Source organism: Elaeis guineensis, chromosome 1 (assembly GCF_000442705.2).
Source record: "Elaeis guineensis isolate ETL-2024a chromosome 1, EG11, whole genome shotgun sequence".
NCBI lineage: Eukaryota > Viridiplantae > Streptophyta > Magnoliopsida > Arecales > Arecaceae > Elaeis > Elaeis guineensis.
The window spans coordinates 153,050,273-153,077,997 of record NC_025993.2 but is presented as its reverse complement, the minus strand read 5'-3'; the positions used below and the strand labels follow the sequence as shown (position 1 = coordinate 153,077,997).

At 35.9% G+C, this 27,725-nt stretch overlaps 1 protein-coding gene across 1 annotated transcript; it reads right to left on the bottom strand.

Moving 5' to 3' along the window:
- On the bottom strand, window positions 1–27,592 carry LOC105039073 (threonine--tRNA ligase, mitochondrial 1). The gene is given in 22 exon segments (XM_010915062.4): window positions 1–395; window positions 1,289–1,360; window positions 3,645–3,716; window positions 5,083–5,304; window positions 5,385–5,477; window positions 7,221–7,313; window positions 8,364–8,450; window positions 9,896–9,928; window positions 10,044–10,138; window positions 13,600–13,684; window positions 14,016–14,102; window positions 14,192–14,288; window positions 14,373–14,461; window positions 16,770–16,859; window positions 16,950–17,078; window positions 17,358–17,432; window positions 21,185–21,274; window positions 23,828–23,887; window positions 24,114–24,239; window positions 25,486–25,597; window positions 27,169–27,427; window positions 27,430–27,592. Coding segments are annotated over 22 exon segments (2,310 nt in total). The 5' UTR covers window positions 27,578–27,592; the 3' UTR covers window positions 1–299.
- Window positions 27,593–27,725: the final 133 nt, after the last annotated feature.

Genomic DNA, 27,725 nt, shown 5'->3' with positions numbered 1-27,725 from the left:
TAATGGCAAATATGAAACAATTCATTGATTCACACGTTCATGCTCAATCCATCAATTACAGCCTTCAGAAATGAGCACCCGACCAATCTATTGATGTTGTGATCGAATCAACTAAATTATCTAGAATAGTTTACCAAAAAAAAAAAAAGAAAAAAATGTAGAATGGGTGATTTAATCACTTGCTCTAAGTGAGATTCTAAACATTCACTATGAGCATACAAAACATCATGAAAAAAACAGAGAGTGAGAGATTTAATTCAAATATATAAATATATGCCTACAAAATAGGCTTCAATATTTTAATGATAAGCTGCTGCTTCTTCCTTGAAATGTGTGAGGAGAGCTTCCATGCTCATCGTAGAATGATCTGAACCATCTCTGACACGCATGCTTACCTGCACATTAGAATGGAATTAGAAGCACACTCTTTATTTTGAGTAACAACTTAGAATGCAGTACATATTCGTTGATGCATAGAAGTACTACGTTCTCATCCAATGTTACATCCCTGTGAAAGCAGCAGACAACATACAAACTTCTTGGAACAGTCAACCCACACGCTACAAGACCAAATGATATACCAAATGGCATCACAATAACTAAGCGCAGTATAGGTATTCTGTTGAAATTCAACTACTAAGCTTTTTTATGATATGTGAACAGTTACCAAGCAAGCTTTCAATAATGGCATTATCCCACTATCACAGCCAGCCACACAACATTGACAGCATAACGGTTACAATGAGCATTATTTTTGCATCAAAAAGTACTATTTCAATTTTTTAGGATCAAAATAATTGTAACAATTGTTGTTATAGCAGCGTTATAATGGAAAATAGTGGGCAATAACTGAAATGGTCTTGTCATTTCTCCAATCACCATTCACTTGATCAAATATATATATATATATAATTTTTTTTTCAGTCCATGCAAAGCCCTTTTGGAGGGAAAACTGATGCAAAAAATTTGATATAGAAAAGAAACAATATTTTTGGTAAAAACCATATTTTATTTAAAGCAGCAGCACAGGTGATGACCATTATTAGCATTATAACCGACCGTCATAATGCTAAAGAAAGTATTACAACTGCCATTATTTTTCCTATTATTTTACATAATAACATAAAGGAGAGGGCCTCAAACCATTAAAATGGTTGTTATAATGTGATAATGGCCGCTATTTTAGACTAGGTTGCCAGGTAATGCGGTGGGTGCAGTCTGGGTATTTGGTACAGGCATGAATGTACTACAGTAACGTAAATCCAAATCAAAAGTTGTAAGATAAAACCTGCCCAGTCTTTGCTTCCTCCTCACCAACAACTAATATATAGTTGTACTGCGCCAATTGAGCCTCTCGTACCTGTGGAGATTTAAATATATGATAATGCTCAGTTGATGTTTGAGACAAAATAACATCAGCTTGAGTGACATAATTATTTCAAGATGAGTTTTTCCTTATTCACGAGTTTCAAGAACATTAAAATAATTTCTCATATGATAAGCCATAGTGTGGCACCATACGGTATCTTAAATAATAAATGTGGCAAAATGAGAATTATTAATCAGATTTGTCTCCCCAAATAAACACAAGAGAGTAACTCTAAGCAGATGCTATGCATGGAGTGTCTAATATAAGAACTTATTCTGGCAAATTATTGGTAATACTAGAACTATATTCTTGAGATCCATTTTCATCAAGCAACATAGATCGCATAGGAGCAGGTGATGTACAATCTCACTGTAAGCCAAAGTGCACCATTCAAACCACCATATCAAACTTTTGTTGTTACTTTAATCATTTAGGCTCATCATTTATGCATCAACGGCATGCTGACATCCCCTCAAGCACAGATACATGGAGCGGTACAATTACTACAACTATGTGCGGCCATGATATGGTGGCCAGGAAATATAATCAAGGACTGGGGAACCAAACTCTTAAACCAAAAGGCTAATGGTCTATGTGCTTGCGCACAACATTCCTGTCATAAATTTACGTGAACATGAACTGGAGTATGATAAATGAGCATAGATGGTCTGTGTAACTGAAAACATGCAATGTTAAATGAGGAAGCATGTTTAACCATGTGGAAATTTTCATGCTATTTGCAGACACCATGTTAGCCCGCATAGAGATAATGAGGTCAGGTAGATGACCAAGTGAAGGACTAATATATTTCTCGCATCAACTTACCATAACTAGCATGTGATTCTTAAAAACTTCAAAGTTTTATAGACTTGGAACTTTCATAAGGATGAAAGATTTCCACTAATATGAAGGCACGAAAAAGATCAGAAAAAGCAAGTTATGAAATCCTATACTTTAGCCTTTATCTAAAAAGACATGAAAGCAGAATCAGTTACTACCTTATCTACATTAAGATGAAATATTACCGGCACTTCGTTTTCCTAATTCTCACTACCAGAGTATCAGAGGCCTTAAATGCTAAATATCTGAAAGGACTAGCATTGAGAATCACAAATATGATAACATCATTGAATGACTTTCCACCATAAATTTCTCCTTTGACAAATGCAACTAGAGACGAACATATGTCAATCTACGAGACCGTAAAAGCAATTACCTTGAAGTTTACACCCTTGAGGACAATCATGGGGCTGGACTGTTGCTTAGGTTAAGCAACCATACATACAAATGACACACTGTTTCCTTCTGGAGGACGGAGGTGGCAACTTTCTTCTATCCCCACCCATAAAAGTTCGGTGGAGGTAAAGAGACAAATGTCTCTTAAAAGAAAACATTATATACTAATTTTTCTGACATGATGAAAAATGTCTCACAGAAGATCACAGGCAAGGAACCTTAATGTTTTTATTGATATGATTCTAGCCTGTTCTACTTATCAGCCTTTTCAGAAAGATCTCTATCAGCAATTTTAAAAGAGATTTGCAGAAAAAACCCACTTTGTTATCACTTTTACAGATCAGTGCCTTGTTTTTGTTGGGGGGGGGAGGGGGAGGGGGGATGTGGCGGGGTGGGCCAGGTTATGATATATTCAGATGCTTCTGCTCCTGCCTCACAGATACATCACATCCAGCACTCAGTAAATATGTGCATTCAGTAAAACAAATAAGCTCATCCACTGTAAAAAAGAAAATGTGCATTCAATTCCACCGAAACATATGATGTATCTGTTTGGACCACAAACAAAAGCATCTAAAAATTTTAAAATTGGGCCGTTCTTGCAAAGAAAAAGGTCCAAATCTGCAAAATAATAAATTTGCAAAATTCCCTTTAAAAATGTGACAATTGAAGAAATCCCGAATACTAATCTAGTTCAACAAGTGCAAACGCATAAACACCTTATGATCAACCATAGCTTGCTAATCATATGTATGCATATGTTATCCTGGTCCATTCTTATCTCAAACAGCCCCCAGAATTGGTCAATCTAACGATTCCCAACTCAGACTAACCTAGACAACAATGCTTAGAGATCAGGGCTGTAGCATACACGGTCAAACACCTCACATTAATACTAGTTAAATGAAAGAGAAGCTTAATTTCACATTTATAGTGATCGTCATCAACAAGCCTTAATATCCTTCCTTGCATTCAAGCATCTAAAATCAACAGGTATAAAACAACAAAGAAATTACAAATGGGCAAATAAATAGCAAACCTTTTTCTGAATCTTTCTATCTGTTATGTCAGCATCAACATAATATCCAGCTTGATGAATCTGGTCACGTACCTAATAAAAGCAAAAAATTTTGATAAATAATAAATAGGTCCATATAATGTTAATGATAAATGAAATGAATATATATATATATATATATATATATATATATAGGTTACCAAGATGGTGAAAAAAGTGAGGAATTTTCTTTTCCATCGTGGAAGATAACTCATAAGGCAGATGGTGCATGTCAAAAGAAGAAAACACAAAAAAATAGGAAGAAGAAAGAGAGAGAGCAGAGGCAGGGAGTGAGCGGGAAGCATTTTATCCACAAAACAAATACTCGAGAAGTCAAGGTTATAGCCTCTCCTATATTTACAAAATCAAGCATTATAAGAGGGCGGACAGAAAAACTTGAGTATCCAGTTTAGAGGATCACACATATATAGAATAAAACAAAAGTTGCAACAGTATGACATTATATAACATGGGATGAAAAAAATGCTCAAAAGCTAGACCGGCCTCATCAGCATTTGGACATGAAATTTTTAATAAATGCTATTTTTATCAGATGCCTACAACAGAAATAACTCTTCCTAAATGATAGTAGCAATTTACTGGAATTTATCTTCCCAAGTAAATAATATTGTGGACAATTAAGCAACATGGAACTTTATTTTCATGTCAAGGATTTGGTAATCTTTGAATCATATAATGAACACTTGACATGGGCTGCAAGTATGAGTTATACTTAACAAAAGAAAATTTAAGGAATAAAGACAAATCAGAAGAAAGAGTTCTATCCAGCATTCACATTTTTACAAAATGTGAGATGTAGCAGTTGCTACAAGGCTTTAGCAGATATCTTTTAATGTTTCCCTTGCAATATATTGCAGATAAATCAAGCTTAAAGTGAAGTGAATTATTCAACAAAATCAAAATTTCTCCTAACAAGTTGGCCAGGAAAAGGCTAAAAGTGGGAAGCTTTCAATTAATACAAGTCATCAGAATCAGCAGTTTGTCATATAGGACAGAATTTCTTGTTTAATGTGATGTAAAGCTATAATACAGTTTAAACTATTAAAATCAATTTGAAACAGCCAAATATGGTGAAAAGACATTGGTACAACTTCCAATCTCCAATGCAAAAATGCTGGTTTGATGTTCGTGCTACACATAAGAATCTAAGACCAAAATGAAAAACAAACTAGAAGCTAGGAAAAGCCACATATGCCAAGGCAGTCCTCAACCACGTATGTTCAAAGAAATTCTCAAACAGTAATAGTGACGTCAATTATGATGATAATAGCAGTAATATGATATTCAGCAAGGTTACATCCTACCAATCTTCAAAATACCAAATATAAGTTTCTAGTACAACCTGCTGGCATAAAATAGAGGTATTTACAGGAATGAGCATCTATGCTATTGTTTTTACCTGTTTCGCATAATCTTCAGATTTTTCGCTTACATTACAAACGATTGCTTGGCGAGGGCTAAGCCAGAAGGGCCATTTTCCTTTATAATGTTCCAAAAGAATAGCAAACATCCGTTCGACAGAACCTAGGATGGCCCTATGTATCATCACAGGCCTTTCCATTTTCTTTTCATCTTCTGCTGAATATGATAACTTGAAACGAAGAGGAAGCTGGAAATCCAACTGCAATAAGACATCCATAAGTAAGGCCAGCAAAACAAAATTTTGTCATAAACCACAATATGTGCCCTATGACTCAGTACCTGTAGAGTGCCACATTGAAATTTTCTCTTTAGGGCATCAAAAACACCAATATCAATTTTTGGTCCATAAAATGCACCATCTCCTTCATTGATCTGCATGCAAACGATATAACTAAGTAGGTACGGAAATAGTGCCACATGGTGCCTAACATCTGATAATAACTGTAGTTACAATAGGGTGTGTGCAATAAAAATGGAACCTGTTATGGGATGATGCATATTCAATATAAAGGATGACCACATATGACTCTATTGTTCAGATCTTCTCCTATTTCAACAACTGAAGAATCAAGAGTTTTATTTTATTTTTTTTACTTAGTCATAAGCCCAAAAAGACAAATGAAAAACGAGAGTAGACAAGCTGCAGGACTAGCAAGATGAACAAAGTAGTAAAATACGGATGGCCACTTCAGGTCATATTTTACATTATTATTACATGATCCTTTATACTTGTGGTAGTTTGAACTCCCATTATCTGTTACTATGCCTATGCATTCTAGTAAAAAATATAATAAATCAACAGTGCTACAAAAAGGACTGGATCAGGAGAACAAAAACAAAAATTCTCAGATTAATGAAGACATCAAAAATATAGAAAGTAAATCCGAACAGTTGACCTGGATCCAACCTGAGCACAAAATATTTATCAGTTCCAAGGCTGAAAGCAAAGTCAAAGAGTACTTGCAAATAGAGGATTTTTAGTGACTAGAGTGGTAAGGCATATAGAGTGCCTAGCAGCAAGTTCAAACTAACTAGATACTGAAAAGCAAGCATCCCTCAAATGATGGACCGAAAATTTAGCAGCAATAAGAAGAACCATATGGCAGTAAGATAGGCCAGTATTCCAAACTGCTGTAAATTAGCAACTTAAAAATTTAATACTCTAAACAGAAAAAAAGTGCATATCTAGCAAACATGCACAATCATTCGGATGGAATATCAAAACCGTACGGTGCAGTGTGAAAAATAGAACTGGGTAGATCTAAGGAAAGCATTGACAATCCACAACGCCCAGTGATTTAAAAGGAGATAGGTACTCACCACAACTTATTTGATATTCATCCCCTCCAGATACACATTTGGTGTTAAACTATGGAATTTTGTTTCTGTAAGAGGTGAGGTCCAACATGCGGTTGGACAGATTTGACAAGACATGTACGTCAAAAAAATCAGGTAGTTCCTTGCTATGTTATTTGACAAAAGGACACCCTTGTCAGAATAAATGACTTTCATACAAAGAAATAAAGACAGCTGAAGATTTGAGTGAACATTATGCTGGAAATAGAAGAACTCTTTCTTGCAACTGACAGGAGAACAAGGAGAGCTTCTTTAGATGACAGGAAAAGTATGCTGCCAATGAAACTAAAATTAAAAAGAATATGGATAGAATCACATTGAAGAAGATGAAAAATAACAGTTTCATTTTCCATGCAGGGTTTGTGGAGTGCTATATAACATGTTTTGACGCCTTTACTATGAGCATATCTATTGCAATTATTTCGAGCAGGTTTCTGGTAAAGTTTGCAGGAAGGCTAACTGAATAAATACATGCCAGAACATAGAATACAAAAATGTTTAACACAATTATAGTTCTTCATCATTAACACAAAAACATTGAATATTTAAAAAAGCAAGTCCATTCAGTTTTCAACTTTTAGTGAAATGCAACATATTCCAAATTGGGTATGAGGTACCAAAAAATCACCTCTTACAACTACAATATAGAAAAGAATAAAGAAAAAGAAGCTTTTGGATTTTGGAATTATCTTCTTAAGGGAAACACATTAGATTTCATAATTTAAAAAAGAGAAACTCGTAACAGTTTAATATAAATACCTGCCATGGCCTCCCGAATTCATTGAGAGCATCAGTGAGAGCAGCCTCAGCTTGATCCCATGTTTCTATGTCCCCCAGGTATTTCTCGGGCCTCTATATAACATAAATAAAAATCAGAGTTATTTATTCATTCAGTTAATGGTACAACACATTGAAAGAATGAAATAATATACTAACGATTAATCTGACATATAAAAAGGGCCATAAGATGCCATAAACTGTTCAACCCCAATGCCCATGCTTTTACACCCACCCACCCACCCCACCCCACCCCACAGCAATAACCAAAAAAAAAAGAAAAAAAAAGAAAAAAAAAAAAAAGAAACAATGCCCCTGTTAATAAAGCTAAGGGCTGCAACAAGCAACATAAACAAAAGTCTGGGGAAAAAATAAAATAATTTTTACTTAGTGATATCACCGACATGCTTCTTTCATGGAAAGGGAAAAATCTAAGTTTCTATTTGTTTGGAAAATATGATGAGTCAAGGAAGACAAAAAAACAATATGTTAACTTCAACTTAGTGATATTACTGATATGTTTCTTTCTGTGGAAAAAGGAAAATCTAATTTTTAGTATGTTTGGTTTGCTAGAAAATTTGATGAGTTGAGGAAGACAAATTTGCTAATCCACTAAGTTCAAAGTTTCTTTCTCTGGCATTTCTTTCTAGAGAATGAGAAGTCAAACTTTCCAGCAAACATTGAAACACTTTTTCATCATTTAAGTATTTCCTGCAAAACATATAGTCGGAAAAGGATTTTCTAGGGAAAACCAGTGTCTAAGGCCCGTTTCCTTGCAACCAGATCCTGGGCGCTGCATGCAACAACTATTAATTTCCTTCTTTAAGGTAAAACAGTTATTAACATCCTCAAAGGCTGATTATCAAGTATAGTGAATGCTAACTCTAGTGAGGGTTTCATTACCTAAAAGACAATGCATTGGACAGATATATATGAAAATAACAGGGTTAGCAAGTCTGTAATATCAAATCGCATAGATATAAGGCCAAGAAGCATGAGGTAAATATGCACCCTGAACCAATGAAAATGATTTAAAATCAGGTGCATATTTTCTTAGTTAAAAGGTGACATGTTTTCCAGCAAAAACAGGATGATATATGCAGAGAAAAAGAAAAAGTAATTTACCGTAGATAACTCCAACTCAAATGTAAATCCGAATATGTGATATGTGTAATTAAGAAATTCCAAAACGCTTTTGACCTCGTCTTTGATCTGTAGTCATCGGAAACAAGATCAACCCCATATGAGAATAAAATTACTAATAAGGCTCGAGAATATTTTCATAAAAAATATAAATCAGCCAAATAGACTAAAAAATAAGACAGCTTATAACAACAAATGAAGTAACTGATGTGGCAATAGAGGCAAAAATGCTAGTCAGACATAACTTCTTATGAATGTGAGAACTGTAATGATGCCATTAATTATATTTCATCAGTCATGATTGAATTCCCACTCAACCATGAATAGAACTGTATTTCATATAGGCAACCTGTTGCTCATTAGTACGAAGCATAAAATGAAAAGTAGGCAAAGATACCATTTTTTAATACAATTAAGGCAGCAAGATGTACCACAACCATAACCCAGGAGCTTCATCATCATGATGTGAGAGTGTAGTTCCATCAACATCCACAACATTATTTTACAATAAGTCACCAAATAGACATACCAGCCACCTTTTTCATGCAGATTGGGGAATGACATTAGTTTTATTCAAATAACATGTGCAAAATAACTAAAAATTTGGTGCTTATGAAAACAAAACTGAAGAGAATTTGTTGACATTATGAGACAATGTAACAAAGAATCATCAGCCAAAAAAGGCAAATCAGTAACTAATAAAATTTAATCAATTCAAGGAACATCGTAATTAATCTTTTATATAATATTAAGACTTTAAAACCTGGTTGCCACATGAACGAGCAAGAAATAATAACTATGGTGAAACGACTAAACCTAATATACTATGGTTCTTTTACTCTCTGTTTTTTGAACACACTAAGATACATTATCCTGATTATAAATCTTTGCGTGTCTCATATGTAGTTATATAGCAAATGCAAATATACAAAAGATCATACTAAGGACAGAACTCCAGGTCAAAAACTGCACATTAAGGTGAACATACAATATGTAGACATTATTCCCATTTTAACAATAAAATCAGAGATCATGAGTAGTTAGGCACAGGGAAAAACCTAAAAATACAAATGCATACTCATCTTAACTACAGTATTCCAAGTTTTCCATTTTTTTTAAAAAAAGAAAAAGAAAGCATTTGCAAGGATTCTCTGTTCTCCGTCATTAATGCTGTGTAAGTAATCATGATATATGGGATCAGAACTATCAAATAGTTAACTGCAGATCAATCCAAATATATTTGCAGAGATTATAAAGGAGCTAAAGCATTGCATAATAGAATACAAATAGCTTCATAAGAATTATCCCAACTTAACCACATTGCTTCTTTTCCTTATATTTCTTACTCAACACAATTACACAATCCCCAGGCACAAGATTATCTGATAATGATTATAAACCAGTGGTAGGGCTATTAGATCTTTAATTTCCTAGAAACGAATTAGTTGATCTTGTAATGCATGTAAAGTATAAAGGCATAAGGATATTCTTCATACAAATCAATTTCAACTAACCTGGCTTTCCCTGCAAAATATGTGAGCATCATCCTGCAAGAAAACAAGCATGTTGGAATATGCCAAAGGCTTGGGAGCAAGAAAAAAATTTAAAATTCTAAGAAAAAATAAATGAAAAAAATCACAGAGGTGAATGCAGAAATGATACCTGCTGAAATCTTCTAACACGTGTTAAACCAGTGAGTGCTCCGCTAAGTTCATTCCTGTGCAGCACTCCGAAATCTGCCAGCCGAAGAGGTAATTCTGCAAACCAAATCCAAATAATCAAATGTTCACACAGTGGAAAGGATTTTCTAGAAACCTGGAAAACACTAAATACAAATGAATTTTTAGATTAAGAATAAAAAACTTCTTACAAAATCCAATGATTAATAAAGATTTGATCTTTAAGGATCTCTTGGATAACTATTAATAGCTGTTCAGTTGAAGATAAAACCTCTGATATTTCCTGAAGCTATATTTAGATGCATATCGATTACAACCATAATCATAAACATAAGCCTCACCCTAAATTCTAAAGTCAACTTTGTATATCATTCTTTGCAAAATTATTCTCAATAATGGCTACAAACCATTGTTACTGCGGTCTTCATGCAATTCTCTTCTTTGGTATTCAAAGTCATCTTCTCTATATATGATCCTGAGTTTTTACACAAATCCAAGCTGCACTGCTTATGAAAGCCTCCTCATATCATTCGTATATCCTAAATAGGTTTTATCCTTCTCAATTTTACCAAGCATCTGCCTTAGCATTCTCATGATCTCATCTCTATCATCTCATCTGTCTTCTCACGTCTCCTTCTATTGCCCAACATCATGAACCCTACAAAACTTTTGTATTTAACTCATCTGACAAAACTTCCCTCAAGTGTCAAAGGATTGTATCAACTATGAACCATAATAGCCCAAAGTACCAATGTTTCATTCGTCTGTAACTCAATATTATACCTCTTATTTTTTTCTCTTTACTATTTACATATAATAGGCACATTTTTAAAAAAAGAAAAATTCCTATACTATGATCTCTCGCAGCTGTCTTTTTGTATGGTCCCCTCCGCTTATTTACCTTTCTTAGTTCAATTAATTTTTGTTCTCCAACTGCTTGATCAGCACTTACCATTTAGACCTAGTCCCATCAGTCAAGATTACACCAAAAGCAAATAACAGACAACACAAAGCCTTCTCTATAACATCACCTGTAAATTCATCTATGACAACCATACAGAAATATGAGCTTATTTTTTAACCCTTGGTGTGCTTTCATTATGGATGTAGATTCATTAATCTTATTGCATATACTTTTTATGCCTCTCATGTCTTCTCATGTGTGCCCTTTACACACTCAGAATATACCTGTCATCATGGTCTTCATGCCTCCAATTTATTTCTCATAAAGACCTGAACATTTGGATTTTCAAGTCAATAAAGAATGCAATTGATTCTCTCTTCTTTAAAAAAACTTCCAACCCTGCCTAAGGAAGAAAATATACCACCATGGCTAACTTTCTTAGGGAAAAAAAAGAATGGCTAGAAGAAATTATATCATTTTTTCAGAATCTTTGTTTTCCATCATCATATCCTAGAAGCAAGGTTTGAAATCTCAACCATCCCATACTGTCTCAACCTTGTATCACATGGCAAATGGGTGTGCTGCATCGCTTTCCGTACTTGTATGTGAATGATATGTGGCATATTTCACAAAAATGTAAACCTTGCCTACAACATTGTATCGTGGCTCATATGTTGGAACCAAAGATACTTGGTGCAATTTCATGCATCATCTTTACTTTTATAAACACTTAGGAGTAAGGTTTTGCGTCCCGACGAGGCGCGGGGCATCACAGCCATCCAGTCCCGTTCCTATAAGAAAACAGGATCGGGACTCGGGACTTCGAAACCCATTCACGTGGGGAGAGAAGAAAGAGGATAGAGAGAAAGGAAGGAAAGATGAAGAAAAGAAAAAAATGAAAGGAAAGAAGAAGAAGAAAAATGACAGAAAAAAGGGAAGGAGAAAAAGAAAAGGAAGGAAAAAAGGAAGAAGAGGAAGAAAGAAGAAGAAAAAGGAAAAAAGAAAGGAAGGGTTAGGAAAAGAAAGAAAAAGGAAAGGAAAAAAAGAAAGGGATAAAAAAAAGAAAGAAAAGAAGGAAAAAAGAAAAGAAGAAGAGGAGAGAGACGGAGGATATTTACTGGGTCAGATGATGGGACCGCCATCAGGACGGGACATTGGGGTGTCCTGTTCCATGGAGAAACCGGGACACCTCTATTCCACGGGATTTAAAACTTTGCTTAGGAGCATACTTCTTCAATCAATATTACTTTCCTAAATTTCATGATCTTAATGAATAAGCTAGTTTATCAGCTTGACCAAATTTTTCTTAATATTCCATAATTTGATTGGTATTCAATTTGCCCCTAAGGACTTGCCCTTTCTCGTCCTTCCTAGATCCATCTCTACTTGCTGTATTCAAATGGGACTATAGCACTCATGCCAACTCCCTAACTAATTCATTCCAATAAATTTCTCTGATCATGTTCTTTTTCAGTTGTTGCCGAATGCAAACTTCCACCTTTATCTAATTGTACCTTTGCCACAAACCATTTGTCACAACGGAAGGTGGTAGTAGTAGTAGTTTCACTTTTCATGCACCTAACCCTAGCCAATTTGTAGTGAGTGCATGTGCGTATAGAATATATACATGGTTGTGTGAAAGAGTAGTTTGTCTTTGGATCACTATAAACTTGTAATAGAAAGGTAACAAAGATGGATTGACATTATAAAGCTCTGTCACATGTTGATCTACAAATGTATAGATTTATTTGATACTAGGACAGGAGACAGAAAATAAACCACAAATCAAAAAGCTACCACAGTCCAAATAGCACAGAAAAATATAATTACAGTAAACAACATAAATATTACTCAATTAGTAGGAAAGTTAATCATCATTCTTGTATATTTAAAGTAAATAATACAACCACAGTGACAAAATTAATTTTAACTATCTGCTGTTTCACACAAAAAGCAAGTATTTTCTATGCAAGCACTAATCATGTTATGGTTTTAAAGAAATGAGTTCGAAGATTCAAAAAAAAAAAAAAAAAACACTTTCCAAATACCCTTGTTTCACATCAAAACACAGAAGAAAAATTTTAGATCTTAAAAATTTAACCCTTTTGCATTAAAGTTAAATATAGTTTTTACACAAGAAAAATATGTTCTTAATAACATTTTTAGATACAGAAATTTGAATAACAAAAGGAAAAATTAATTAAAAAACATCACTTATTAAAAATCACTCAGACAGAAAATTACATATTGCCAATAGCTTGAGCATGTGAAATTGTTGATTGGTTATTCCCTTATCATCAGAATGAGAAATTTTTGATTTGTTAGGCAAATGAGGTCATACACCAGCAAAATTGTACAAGCCATTTGACCTAATGCAATGAAAAGAAAAAAATTGCAAACATATCAATATGCTGTTGTGCGTATAGAAACAATGCAGTTAGGATCTAGTCTAGCAAACACTGATCATCAAGCCAAAAGTAGTTCACATTTCAACAACAATTTGACAACAGTACTTCAACCATCACTCAAGGTATTTTTCTACATGAGTTGTGGAACATGAAAAGTACATGAGATGACCAATACTGCTGGACTATTGAAAATATTGATTCATATAATCAACTAGAAAGCAGCTGACCTCTATATGACCGGACCCTGTGCTCAAACATTAAACAGTGGCCAGGGCAATTCATTGGCTTAAGTCCAAATTCTTGTTTCTCTATCTGCATTTGACAAAATTGTATCTAACAAATTAGATGAAATGTGAACCATGTAGCACACTGTTGCACACATACACATAGATATGGAGGTATGTATATATGTAGATGCACCCACATATATAAAAACAAATATATGCACACAGTCACACACAAACATGTACCTATATGTATATAGGTCTATGTAAATATGTATGTGTGTGTGCATGTGTAATTATAAACTTCATGATATCCAGCATGTACAGTGAGAATATGGACTATTATGAAGTCCATACCCTAACAAAGCAGTGCACAAGGTCTTCGTAACATGATCAAATGCTCTTGAAGAAAATATTACCTCAAAAACAAACATGTTATCTTTGTAGTTCGCAGCATGGCCTGAGGTTTCCCATAGTTGCATGTTGTACATATTTGGTGTCAACACCTGACAACCAAGTAAAACAAGAGAGACATTAAGAATTCAACATTCATCTCACAAACTTATGGATCAGTTAGCAGAAATAGAAAATTAACCTCTTGGTAGCCTCTGTCCCTATACTGTACTCGCAGGAACTCCATTAACTTGTTATAAATTCTAGTCCCATGTGGTAGGAAGAAGCAACTCCCAGGACTGAATTTTTTTTTTCCAGAAAAAAGCATGTTACATTCCAGCAACAGCAAGGTACCATTGATGAAAAATTCAAGTTTGTGCTACCTAAGGGGATGAAAAAAGAAAAGCTCTTGATTCTGTCCCAGTAATCTGTGGTCACGTTTCTTCGCTTCCTCTATCTGGGTGAGATATTCCTATAGAAGGAAAAGTTTAAAAAGATCAACACAATAAATCATCATAAATATTTCAAGTGAGATGTCAAAAGGGGGGAAGAAAGCATAGAAATTTAAACGTTACAATTCCCCTCTTTACAAGAACAAGAATTAACCAGAAATCCATCCAAGCCATGTTGACAAAGCTGCAGAATTCTTGCCAGCATTCGTGCTCCATTAACAGAAAATATAAATGTAAACTATGATTCAAATTACTGTTTTGCAAGCTAGAGGTAAATATTAAACAGTGATTTATTTTCAAAGCAACATATGCTTCAAAAAAAGTAGCCACAAAAGTATTAAGGAAACAAAATTACAAGGCAGTGACAAGCTAAAAAAGCATAATAGCATAACAACTCCAGAAAGATACCATGATTAAGCATAAGGATGAAGGGAAGATGCTGTTTTTCTACTTTGGCTAGTTGACTTGTTCAACAACAAAAGACAGACATATATAAAGTTTAAATAGATGACCAATATTCTTTGAACATTTTTTGTTTACTAAAAACATATCCATACCCCTGAATATTTATTAATGATTCTCAAAGTCAGTCAAAACAGTACATGAAAACTCTAAATTCAATTTGGTAAACTTCCAAAAATGTCCAACAAGTTAAATGTCTGACTAAATTTTAATGCATAAGCATCCTACGCAACATTTTGGCATTGTTTGTGCAATGAAAGCATGATACTAGCTAATGCTTAAGCATCCTACGCAACATTTTGGCATTGTTTGTGCAATGAAAGCATGATACTAGGTGATTGGCTCTTGAGGCACAAACTAAGGATGCAGCAGGTCAAGGTTCAATCTTCTGCCTGGAAATACAATTAGCAGAAAAAGGGAAGGGGGGATAGGATTTTTTTTTTTTTGGTGTGAGGGGATAGAGGGGGACGGGGGTGAGAGCAAAAGCAAAAGATGCATGAAGATCTTCAATCAAATGTGGTTCTAAATCGAGCATGACTATAGCCATGCATCAGAGAGGAAGAACAGATGGCTGAGATGATTCCCATCTGATTTAATTATTAACATCTATTCAATTTGATACATGCATTCCGACTTTTGGCTGGTGTTCTTGTCTTGCCTCTTCTAGAACTAGGGATAGCAATCAGGCGGATTTTTTTGGGTATCCAACCTGTCCCGAACCCTAATAGGGCCCAGTTAGCATATGTTATAAGGTTTGGGACGGGTTTGGGATTTAAAATTAAAATCCATTCAGATTTAAATTTTTATAAAATATATGTACAATAGGAGAACAAGAGGATTTGAACTCTAAATCCTTGGATAGCCTAACCATTACCTTAACCAATAAGGCACAGTTCGGATCTATTTATAAATCGATTGATAATATATTTATACCCTTCCCTTTAAACTCTTATATATAAATACCAACACAAAACCCTAGCCATCATCTAAGCTTCCCTATTCGGCTGCCACTCCAAGCCCCCCACTCGATCGAAACTCCTGATGATGGAAGAGAAAAAATTGGGGGAAACATAGGAAGAATCAATGAAAACAAAGGAAAGACGGAAAAAATTAAAAGGGAAGATCTTTTCCCACATAGATTGATCATTTTTTTTCCTTTTTGCTTCTTTTTCTTTTCATTTCATTATCTTTTTCGGAGAGTATGGGAAAGGAGAGCACCTGAGGGAGATCGAAGGGGCTTCTTAGGTTCCAGTTGGGTCTTTTCTGAGATTCTGTGCAAGTTGTGGCGGTGTGAGTTGGTCCCTTGTGGTTTTGAGAGTTTAATCTTAGTAGAAGCATGATATTTTGTAGTGTTGGGGATTTTTGGTCGAAAGGATCCTTATTTGGCTACAAAACTTTCAATTTATGGAGTTCTGTTCTCATGATAATATAAATAAGGGTGAATCAGGGGGGTTTGGGTACCTGGCGGGTATACCAATTTTAAATGAAACGGGTGTGGGATTTATGGTTAGTTTCATAATCGGGTATGGGATGGGTTTGGGTGGTAAGATTTTAAACAGGTTTCGATACAGGTAAGGCAAATTTTGCGGGTACCCTACCCGTTGCCATCCCTACTTAGAATGAAGACTAAACCAAAAGGAGGATGGATATATTAGACATGGGAGCAGATGTGGAGATGTTTGGAGCCTGTCAATGACCAAGGAGCTTGCCAGATAATCTTAAAGATACTACAGACTCAAAATAAAACCAAGATTATCATATGTATTCCAACAGAAGAACAGAAATGAGTATATGATGAGAAAGCAGGATAGAAAAAAAGAGCTACATGATAATCCCAGCATGACAACCTATATGAGGAGTTTATACCTTGAGACGTTTAGAATCAGGAAAGGAAATCCCATAAACTCTTTGCAAGCTTTCACGATCCGATTTTCCCCTCCAATAGGATGATGAAGCCTGAACATTCAAATTTTAGCACTGCAAAAATCAAGCCAACTGCAAAATGTAGTTATTTAAATAACTTCATTTCAGGACACAAATAATCACCTTTAAACAAGCAAATGCTTTTACAAAAGAAGTGTTTGGGATATGTGGCCCACGACAAAGGTCAACTAAAGGACCACATCTATAAACTGTGATGGTCTTGTCCTCGGGCAACTCATTTATAATTTCCACCTGCATAAAGTTGGCAGTTTCACCACATACAGTTATGCCAAATTGCAAAAGAACAAAAAAAAATCATCTATATGAGTATGAATAATTTGACCAAAGAATTTTCGCAATTGAATATTGCTTCAAAATTCAAATATGGAACTTTGGTATTAACGAGCAAACATTACATGCCCATTTTTTTTTGTCTCCAAAGTCCAACATCAACAGGTAAATTATGATGTTAAGAAAGATCTTAGAATGCACCACAACTATCAAATCGCAAAAATATCAAATGTCACTTGCCTTAAACTTATTTTCTGAAAACATTTCAAGAGCCTGTTCTCTGGACACTTCAATTCGCTCAAAAGGTTGCTTTTCCTGCAAGAAGAATTTGTAATAAAGTATTATTTATCTATGTAGAGAACTATCAATGACACATATAATTTTACCAGTGAATTAAATATAGAAAAAAAATATTGCACATGTTAGTAGGTCAACCATCCGATACCATTAAGAAGGTTCTTTTAAATTTTGATAGTGTGAACCAAGATACCCAGGAGCACTTGGACCTAATTTCATTAGCTCCTACTAGATCATCTACACTTATCACCAACATTTCACTAACTATATTGGCACTTAGTGTGTTCAAGCATCATATTGTCTCGTCCAAGTGTTCTAGTGTAAATGCCTCATGGTTACAGTGTAAAGCAGTAAAGAAATCCAAATATCCAAGCATAGTGATTTCCAACCTTTGGCTATGCAGTGGCTTTGATGATGGACATGAGTAAAAACCATTCTTACATGCAAACATCCCATATTATGTCCCAGATGGCCTTTAAGATAACCAAGTCCCACTTTATAAATTTTTCATTATTTTTATATCGGTAAAATATGGTCAAATTTTATTTCCATTACAATAGTTTCTCGACACAAGAGTCCGACTGAGTTCTGAGTTCAAGGTGAGAAGTTTGGTTCACTTACCCTGCCTAGAGGCCCAGAGTTAGACTTTGTGGAAAGCACCATAGAATTTTCTATTGCTATTTTTCTGCGAATAACCAGCCTTAATGAGAACAGCACCAAACATGGTCTGCCCCATGTTACAATATTATGCCCGCAATCAAACTAGGACACAAAAGGCATTGGATATGGAATGGAAACTGCTTGATTGAGTCTCAGAATGCAACCTATCTAAAAATTGCTTTTCCCAAGAAAATCTTGTAATAATGATATCCTAACAATACTTTTTCAACATCAGACAAATGTAGTTTCCAATATAACCAAACTGTCACGACTTGTTTGGGTTTAACTACCTTTTTATCCTTGGCTCTTCCATTCACCTTAGAGATGATCATAAACTAATACACATCTAATATTACTTTTCTTGTCCTGTAAAAACTTTCATCTCCAATAGGTTTCCAAGCAACCATAAACAACGCTATCATTCCATGGCCTGCATGTATGACTGAGAAAAGCCCAAGAACTTGAACCATATACATCAAGCTTGACTAACGCAAAACCAATCATAAAGTAATGTGAAACTGTCCAACAAAAAAAGTGTAGGATTGCATGTCCATGTGATGGCCATCCAAAGGAAATGCCTCTCTCATTGCAAGCTCACTCATGAAAGCTTCTCTTTTTTGAAAAGAACGTTGTTTTCTGTGCATTTTCTTTAAACTTGATCTTTACATCCTTTGCACGTGAACTAATTTTTTAATGATAAAAATTATAGGACTGGAATTGTGCACAGAATAAAGAGGACAGAGAGGATTCGCTCTGTTCTCACCCTCTGAGCGCAAGTACCAAGGTGCACCTTTTGTGCAGTCCCCATTGTACAAAAAAATGGGAGGCTTCACCCTTGAAAGTTTGACTTCAACCAGGAGGAGTTCTCATTAGATATAGTAGATAAATTCTGCATCTTCCTTTACATCTTAGCACATTATTTTTTCTTACTCCATGATTTTTATTTCTCACTTCTTACTTGAGATTGATTGTTTGAACCACTTAATATCCATCATATGTTTCATCCTAAAGTACATCATCACATAGGATGCTCTTTAATCAAATTTTCAGAACTCCTCGAAAAATTTTTCTTTTGCAAAAGTTTGTTAAATTTAGAAGGGGTGAGATCTTTACCTTTAACCTTCGGACCAACAAAATTGAGTGGACAGCTTGTATCAAAGGTCAATTTATAAATACCATATTAGAATATATCTACTAGACAGGATTCAGTCTACCACTTCACCCTTTTCTCTTCATTAACTTGTTGTGCATAAATGATAAGCTTAGAGGAACTTAGGATAAGGCTGAGATCATATGCCTAGCAAAATCTCCCAAAGTGATTAATCTACACATCAAGGCCATCTCACAGGGCATACAACAAAGGACCACTGGTCTCAAATCATGGTTGGAACATGAATCGAGATCTGCTTTATCATCAACTCTTTGCACATTAACAACCAGCATACACTCTGCAACCTGGCACCAAGCCAATCCTTAAACTTACAAAATTATCCTCCTATTACAAACTCTTCTTTCTCAATGACAGATTGACCAGCAGTTTGATGAACATGTTTTTATTGTGGGAGATTCTTGGCACATGATCCACCTTTAGGTTTTGCTGGGCATACAACATACTTATCAGTGTGATAGCTCCTCGATAAGGGGGACATTTTAAATGAATGAAGTACAAGGACAGAAGAGGGCACTGCATTGGAATCACAATCTGAAAACTTTGTGGAAACTGGTACTCACCCTTTTAGATGGTTTGCAGTAATACCAAAAACTCAAAATGCGAAGAGCAACTGCTCTGCCAATTCCCAATGTGCCTCTTCTACTTATCAGCTTCCACTCCCACATGGTTGATACTTGATACTAATATGTAAAGTGATTGAGTGACCAAACACGCCTTACTTTAGAGGAGTACACAAAATAGTGTGCCATTTTTTTTGTATTGGATATGCATGCTTATGACATCAGTGTACGTTTTGACCATTCTCCATGGCAAATTATTGATGGATTGTATATGTTGGGCCTTATTTGTGCTAGTTAAGGTGAACAGCCCCCATGCTACTATGATAGAGAGCCGTCTGCTTGGTGCCAAACCAACCTTGCTCACCTTTCTTTTGAATGGCCCTTCTAAAGAGTAGGGGGCAAGCATAAGAAGTAGAAAACATTATATCTTGCTTAGAGTCCTTAAATCCAAGTCCATATACTTTGTTTTATATTGTGATAAGAATATTGCAATATCTGCAACTTTTGCTCATCCATTTTCAGCCGCTAAATTAATTCAATGTGTGGAAAGAATACCCATCTGACTTCTTACAAGTAATTAAAGCAAAAATGACTCCAAATATGTGTCTTGACCACAACACTCGTTATTAACAAATGCTAGAATGATGCTTGCTTGTTGCTTAACAAATTCTCCAATATGTCAAAAAGGTAACTTACAAAAGCACATTGCTGACTCGTAATGCTCAGCAGCACAAGTGAAAACATTTGAGGAATAAAAGAGTACAAAAAGATAATTCAAGGAACAACGGCAATTCGTAGTCACCTGTATGTGTCTACGTATCATAATGAACTGTTTGCATTTGCAAGTCAGATAGACAGATACCAGACAAATGCACGGTCTAACCAACCACGAATGGCAGAACTACGTAAAGAATGATACTACTAACTACCAAGCATGCCCAGAAGTGTCCTATATATTTACTAGGGATGGCAAACAATCTTCTTTGAAATTGAAACCTTCGACCTTGTTATTTGCAAGAGGACACTACTAATTGCTTGCATACATTCTTTCCTACTTTCTAGCATCAAATCCACACTTTTTTCATCTCCAGGCAGAGTTAAATATGTAGTGATAGGCTATCATGAAGGATAATCTAATGCATTAGTGTAATGTAACCTTGATTACTTATGTGAACATGATTAACTAACACATTTAAATGACTCTAGAAATATCACAACTGACAAATAAAATTGTCACAGACCCTTCCTAGAGAGCTTTCCATTATTAAGAATTGAAAATAGGGATCACTCAATACACAAGAACAAGCACTATCAGAATGCATAAAAAGTTTTTGGCCACAACATGGAAATTGGAAGTAATATTGGGGTCAAAACCATACTGCAACAGCTTTGCTTGCACGAGATTTAATCTGATCAAAATACTCCTCGTTCAAGGTCAAGTCATCATAGAATGCATCATAGTAGAAACCCTGCAAATGGATTAAATCGAATCATATGTTCACATAAACATGCCAAAGTCAGCTAAACAAAAATGTGTGGTAGATTTTAATATTAATCCTTACCATCTTGAGATCGAAAGTTTATAAGCAATGAATATTCATGCAGATACATTGATATGGTGTTCATAACTAAAAGCAAATTGAAGCATCGACCAATAATACCATATAATAAAGTCACTATAATTTGGAAAAAAAATGTATAACCATCATAAAAGCAATAAACATTTAGGATGGAATCAAACATCATCCATATTGGACCCGTTTAATATTGTAATCAAGATTTTGGCGCCATAATATACAAATAGAAAAGATAAGGTCATGTTGGATACAATTTCATTCTCTCTCTCTTCTCTTTTTTTTAATACATTTTAGCTGTAATTTCTTGCCCAGATCCATAATTTCTAACCTAGACACTAAAACATAGAACACGACCATATCTACTATATCAGATCTTTTTCAATCAATTTGAGTTAAAGTCATTTTGATCCATATGCAACTAAGCAATGGCCAGAATCTAGATATGTACAAGACAAATTTTGTTCATATAAGATCAAGGAATGATTGGAATGTTCCAAAGAAGGTTCGCGGACTTGGTACCAGAACCCGTACTAGCTGGCCGGTGGTACGAGTCGATATGGGTCCATACTGGGTCGAACCGGCGCGAATCGACACAGAGCAAAGTGAACCGAGAGGAGGAAAAAGAGAGAGATAGAGAGGGGGGAAAAGAAAAGGAGAAAGGAAAAGCCGTCGGAGTGGCTGCCGGAGGCCCTCCGGTTAGCTATCGGACTGCGTACTTGACGCCTGCGGCGCCGCGGGTGTAAATAGGGGCGATCGCACCTGTTTCACGGATTTTTTTTTAAAAATCCAGATCACGATGAAGCCGCAATGGATTTGTCGGCTTCACTATTCATCGATATTTTTAAAAATATGTGATGAAAGAACACGGACGGTCACCTTGTTCCATGGCCGCCGCTCCACCCATGCATTTTCTGCCGTCCAATGGCCACAGCGGCAATCCGACGTCCTCTGACAGCCTCTCCTCCAACTGCACGACCTTCCGGTATCGTCGCTCCCCCTCTCTCTTTCTCTCTCGTTTAAAAGTTCTATCGGGCGACACCAAGCTACGGAGACATCCACGGCCCTCCGACGGCCACAGCGGGCCATCGCCGCCTCCGACAGCGTTGTATTCTCTCTCCCTCCCCTCCTCTCCCTCTTCCTCTCCCTCCTCTAGTGTACCATTTTCCTCAACCGAACTGTCTCGATTCCCTGCGGGTCTGGCTTGGCACAAGGTGTACCGGCCTATTCAGTCTGATACGAAATTCCATGGTTCCAAATGTTCAAGTGCAATGACATAGCATTACAAAGAATGTAGCAAAACACAAGGCTGGACGGATTTTTTAGTTAATGCAAATTCCATGAATTTTTTTACCGTGTAATCCTAATATAAGTAAATTACCCTCTGCCTACTCTATTATTTCCAGTTTGAGACCAATCTTTGATTGCTCATGTAACATATACAAATATTCAACGTCAACTCTGCAATAAACATGGGACAAAGAAGACAAATCTCTTATTTGCCATCCACCAAATAAGTTGAATGTTAAGTTTTTCTCGCATCCTCTATAGGTTTTGTAGTAAAATAAGTAGTTTCCATCTAAAACAGTGTCCTTTCCTTTTTTTTCTTTGATAATTCATGCAGGGCTGATGCACCCGTAATGAAAATTTGGAGGAAAACACACAAGGATGTTGAATGAGATGCTATATGGTATAATTGCTAGTTTAGGCATGAATTTAAAATTAAAAATAAAATTATAAAATATGTAATTCATGCCAGAAGAAAACATGAACAACTATACTCCAGCTTACAAAATCTGTATCTTTTAAGTGGACAGCATTTAAGTTAATAAAAGTTGACATGTTACCTTTTACAGAATTTAGTGGTGTAAAACCAGCTTGACTAAAATAGAAGTGGTTGAAAACATTAAGAAGTGATTGCTAAAGTGGCAAGATCTCAGAATTCAGGGTAGCAGACTAGCTGAAAAAAGGCAAGTGCAATCAAGGTAAAGATTCTAGAGACACAAGGGCACAGCATCAAAGTCACCACTAGCAGGCTGTATTTCACCTATCCATAATTGGCAACCCATACAAAGTTATGTCGATGAAAATACTATAAGCAAGTCGACCACAAATTAGATATCCTTATTCCACCTGTGCACATCAAACTTATGTGAACCATGCATGTGGATACAAAAGATAATGATGTATTATGCATGGATATACTAATAACTAATTATTCCTCTCTGCCAATTTCTTTAACTAAGCAATGATAATTTATTCAGGCAATCTTCTTAATGTTGCAATATACTGTCACAGAGTCTACCAACTCTTATTTGTGCAAAACAAATGTGGGGGCAAGCAGCAACTTGACAAAAGGCATAGGATCAGATCTAGCTATAAACTTCAGAGAGATAAAGGATACTAGAGGTAATATGTGAAGCATTGCAAGATCTATCATCTCATTACCTCTCCTCTAGTAGTACATGGCCCAATGCACAGCTTGCAACCAAATTCCATCTCAACAGACTGCCATTATAAGAGCAATAGTCAAATTTAGTAAAAGAACACATAAAGTAAACAGATTGCTTCTCAACCTGAAGGGTCAGATTGAATAAAAGGTTGCTGGAGATAAATACATATCAAAAGAAAAGAACTATGACTAAGAACATGAAAAAACATTGGACTTGGCAGTTTCATGTTTTATTACTACAGCAGAAGTATAAAAGAAGTTGTATCTCCAACATGAAAGCACCTGTCCAAGAATGTGAGCACTGGAATGCCAAAAGGTATCACGCCCTTCATTGCTGTCAAACTTAAACAACTTCAGCTCACAATCTCCTTCTAGCGGCCTTGTCATATCCCAGAGAGTTCCGTTTACCTTAGGACCAAAAGAAAACAAGAAAATATCAGAAGAACTTTTCAAGCAGCAGGTTAGCAGAATCTTTTGTTTTTATGTGCATAGAAAAGCAACAGCTGAGAAATACGATAGAAGAATTCTTTCATGAACATTTTAAAATTCCTATGTTTCAGTTGACTGCCTATCTGACGTCAACCATGTCAAAACAGAAAAAAGGAAGAAAAAGGAACATGTGGATCAGGAATGACTGATTTAACCCTTTTGCATATTCTTTGCTCTTTAACTCTCACGAAATCAATCAATCTACCTTTCAAGCTTAGAAAAACAATATCCTGTGATTCCATAAATGGCCAAAACAGGACGATATGACTGGTACCATACCATTTCAGCATAAAACTGGCAGCAGTACAGGTGCCAGGATGCCGAAAAATTTGTACTGGTACATACCAACCATACTAGTGCATACTGGTGATACCATATCAGCCGTCCCGGTGGGTAATGACAGTTTTCATTTTTCAATTTTAGATATATGCTAGGTTCAGTTTGTACTGTTTGTACTTGTACCATACTGATGCCATACCCTTCTGAGTTCTGATGGAAAATTATGGGGTTTGGTCAGGTATTTAATGCCTTGCAATACAATATGAAAGAAACAAGATTTTCAGACCTGTTAGATGTGGAAAAATGAGGCATAACATCAAGGGCAAAATATAATTACCAAGAAAATGATACTGCCATTTGATGTCAGGGATCTACAGATTGAAATTTTGCTATATATAGCTAAAGAGGTAATTATAAATTACAACCAAATAAATGGTTATTAAGCAAGTTTAGTGATGAAAAAGCAGAACAAACCTGTATAATGCATCACCTAGTTTAGCCGCAGGTAGAAGCAGCGGCGGCAAAAAGAATAATGAGCAGATTAACCAATGAAAAAGCAGTTCATGTGGGTGAAAGTGATGAAAAGCCATTTACATTATTAATAAAGTAACGTTTAGGGGTGAAATCTCAAGTGCTAAGTCAGTTCATGATTATTCATCCATTTATATGTTAACATGTGGTGTCACTAAGGATCTCAAACTGCATAGTAAGATAACGAAGCCATCGATTTTGAGCAAACCGAAGATGATTTGTTAGTTAGGATTTTTCAGCTTTTCACTATCTCCCATACAGGCATTCTCCAATCAAAAAAGTCCATCAAAGAATCAAAAGCCACTATGACAACATGTAAAATATAAAAAGTGATGTAAATGAATCAAATACTTACTTGAGCTATCAAAGCACTTGCAGCCAAGCCACTTGAAATTTCCTTAGCAATGTCAATGGGTGACGTCATCCACTTTTTGCCCTCCTTGACTGTCCCATCGGGCAATGTTATCCTAGAATGCAATATATAGATGCAAAAAATGTAAAATTGAAATACATATTTCAGACAAAAACAATGCCCATATGAAAATGAATATCATATTAATAATTAAAGCATAATGGCTGATATCAGCACCATTAAGTTTGTAAGATGAAATATCAAGAGGTGCTCAGTTTCAAATGCAGCCAGCAATTTCTCCCAGCAATTTTTATATCAAATGCAGCCATAGTTCCTCAAAAAAATTGTTCAACCAATATAACTTGGTTTCTATGGATATGAAGGTTTCATAGGCTGCATACTGTTGAGAAATATTGTTGAGAATCACACTTGGATAGTTGAATGCAACTACTGCCACGAGCAAAGCTACATCTAATACTGTCAAGAGTCTAGCCACATTTTTTGCTTAAGACCATCTTTAACTCCCAAGCAATTAATGAGGTGCAGAACATGAGATGAAATCTAACAATTCTGACAATATAACACTTCTGGTTTTCTTTGAAGTGCAGCCACTAATGGTTAATAGAATAACAAGAGAAATTTCCCATTCTCATAGCAATGCTAAAGAAAAACTTCATAGTTGCATTGGCACCACATGGTACATCCTGTACACTCAAAACCCAATTACTCGATAAATAAAATTAGTCACACCAGGGTATCCTCTATGCGCTAAACCAAAGATTGCCTATTTTGACCCCCTTCACTATGGAAACTCCCAGGCACTTTGCCCTCCCCTCACCACCCCCAAAAAAAATTATTAGCCCTGATTTAAATCTTGTTAGATCTTCAACACCCCTTAACCTTCAACTTCCAATTGCACATGGAAATCGTAAAAGGCCAAAGCCACTGTAAAAGGATTGATACTGTACTAACACTCTGTCACCAAGAAAGAAAGAACACAAAAGACACTCAAGTACGACAATCTTTAATCATCATTTTTGAGATAAAAACCTAACATCATTCTCTGCCAAAGTAACAGAAAAGGATCATGACTGTACAAGATAAATCAATTAGCTGTTCCCGTCCAAGTTCTTAGCTGTTCAAGATAAAAACCAATCCAACCAATTTATTCGTATTATTAACCACAACAAAGCAGCGAACCTAACTCATAATTCATCATTTCTGACCTAACCGAGATTTTTAAAGAATACCATTTCTTGGAATGGTAGCACACGAACTCAAAGAATCATAGACATAATCTACACATCTAAGCTCTTAAAATATCTGGATCAAATTAAACAACAAAAGGGCAAAAGAAATATAAAGAACTCACATTAAAGCCAGAGATCAAGGTAGGCATCCCACGAAAAGAAGACTTACTTTTAACCACATCAAAACCAATGCAACCAACTCATTCATCTTATTAACCACATCAAAGCAAACAATCCAACTCATGATCCATCATCCCAGACCTAATCTAGATTGTTCAAAAATACCAGTTCTCGGAATAATGGTATACGAGTTCAAAAAATCTAAGATCTTGAAGTCTGTGAATTGAAAATAAACAACAAAAAAGGGTGAAAAAAATTAAAAAACTCGCGTTAAATCCAGAGATGGAGGTACGCGTCCAACGAAAAGAAGACTTACTTTATGGGTTCCCCGCCGACCTTCTGGCGTTCAGTGAGTTGCTGGGCCTGGATGGCTTCGAACAACCGGACGCGCTTCTCGATGATGGCCTCGAGGTAGGCCTCGTCTTTGGAGGCCTTGGGCTTCGCCTTGCCCTTCGCCTCGCCGGCGCGGCTCTCTCCCATGGCGGACACCGACAGTGGTGAGAGGACGATGGAGAGGAAGCGAGGAGGGGTAGCGAGGGGCGGAGGAGCGAGGAAGGGTCGCGGGACGGAGACCACCGGCGGAGGCAATGGAGCATAAAACTTAGCTTGAGACGGGCACAAGCGGCGGCGGAGTTCTCAAAAATATAATAAGAGAGGGAGTGGGGGTGGGACTGGGAGGGTTTCCGGGGGCGAGTAGGTCTATGGTGTATGAGCGCACTCCCCATTTTTATCGAGTTGATCGACGGGTTTCACTTGTAACGCTAGTACTGTGGGCAAGGAAAGTTGCATGTTTAGGAACATGGGGTTTGTTTATCAATTTTATGTGAACGATGACGGAAAAATTCAATAAATATGGGGAAGGCGTAGGAGTCC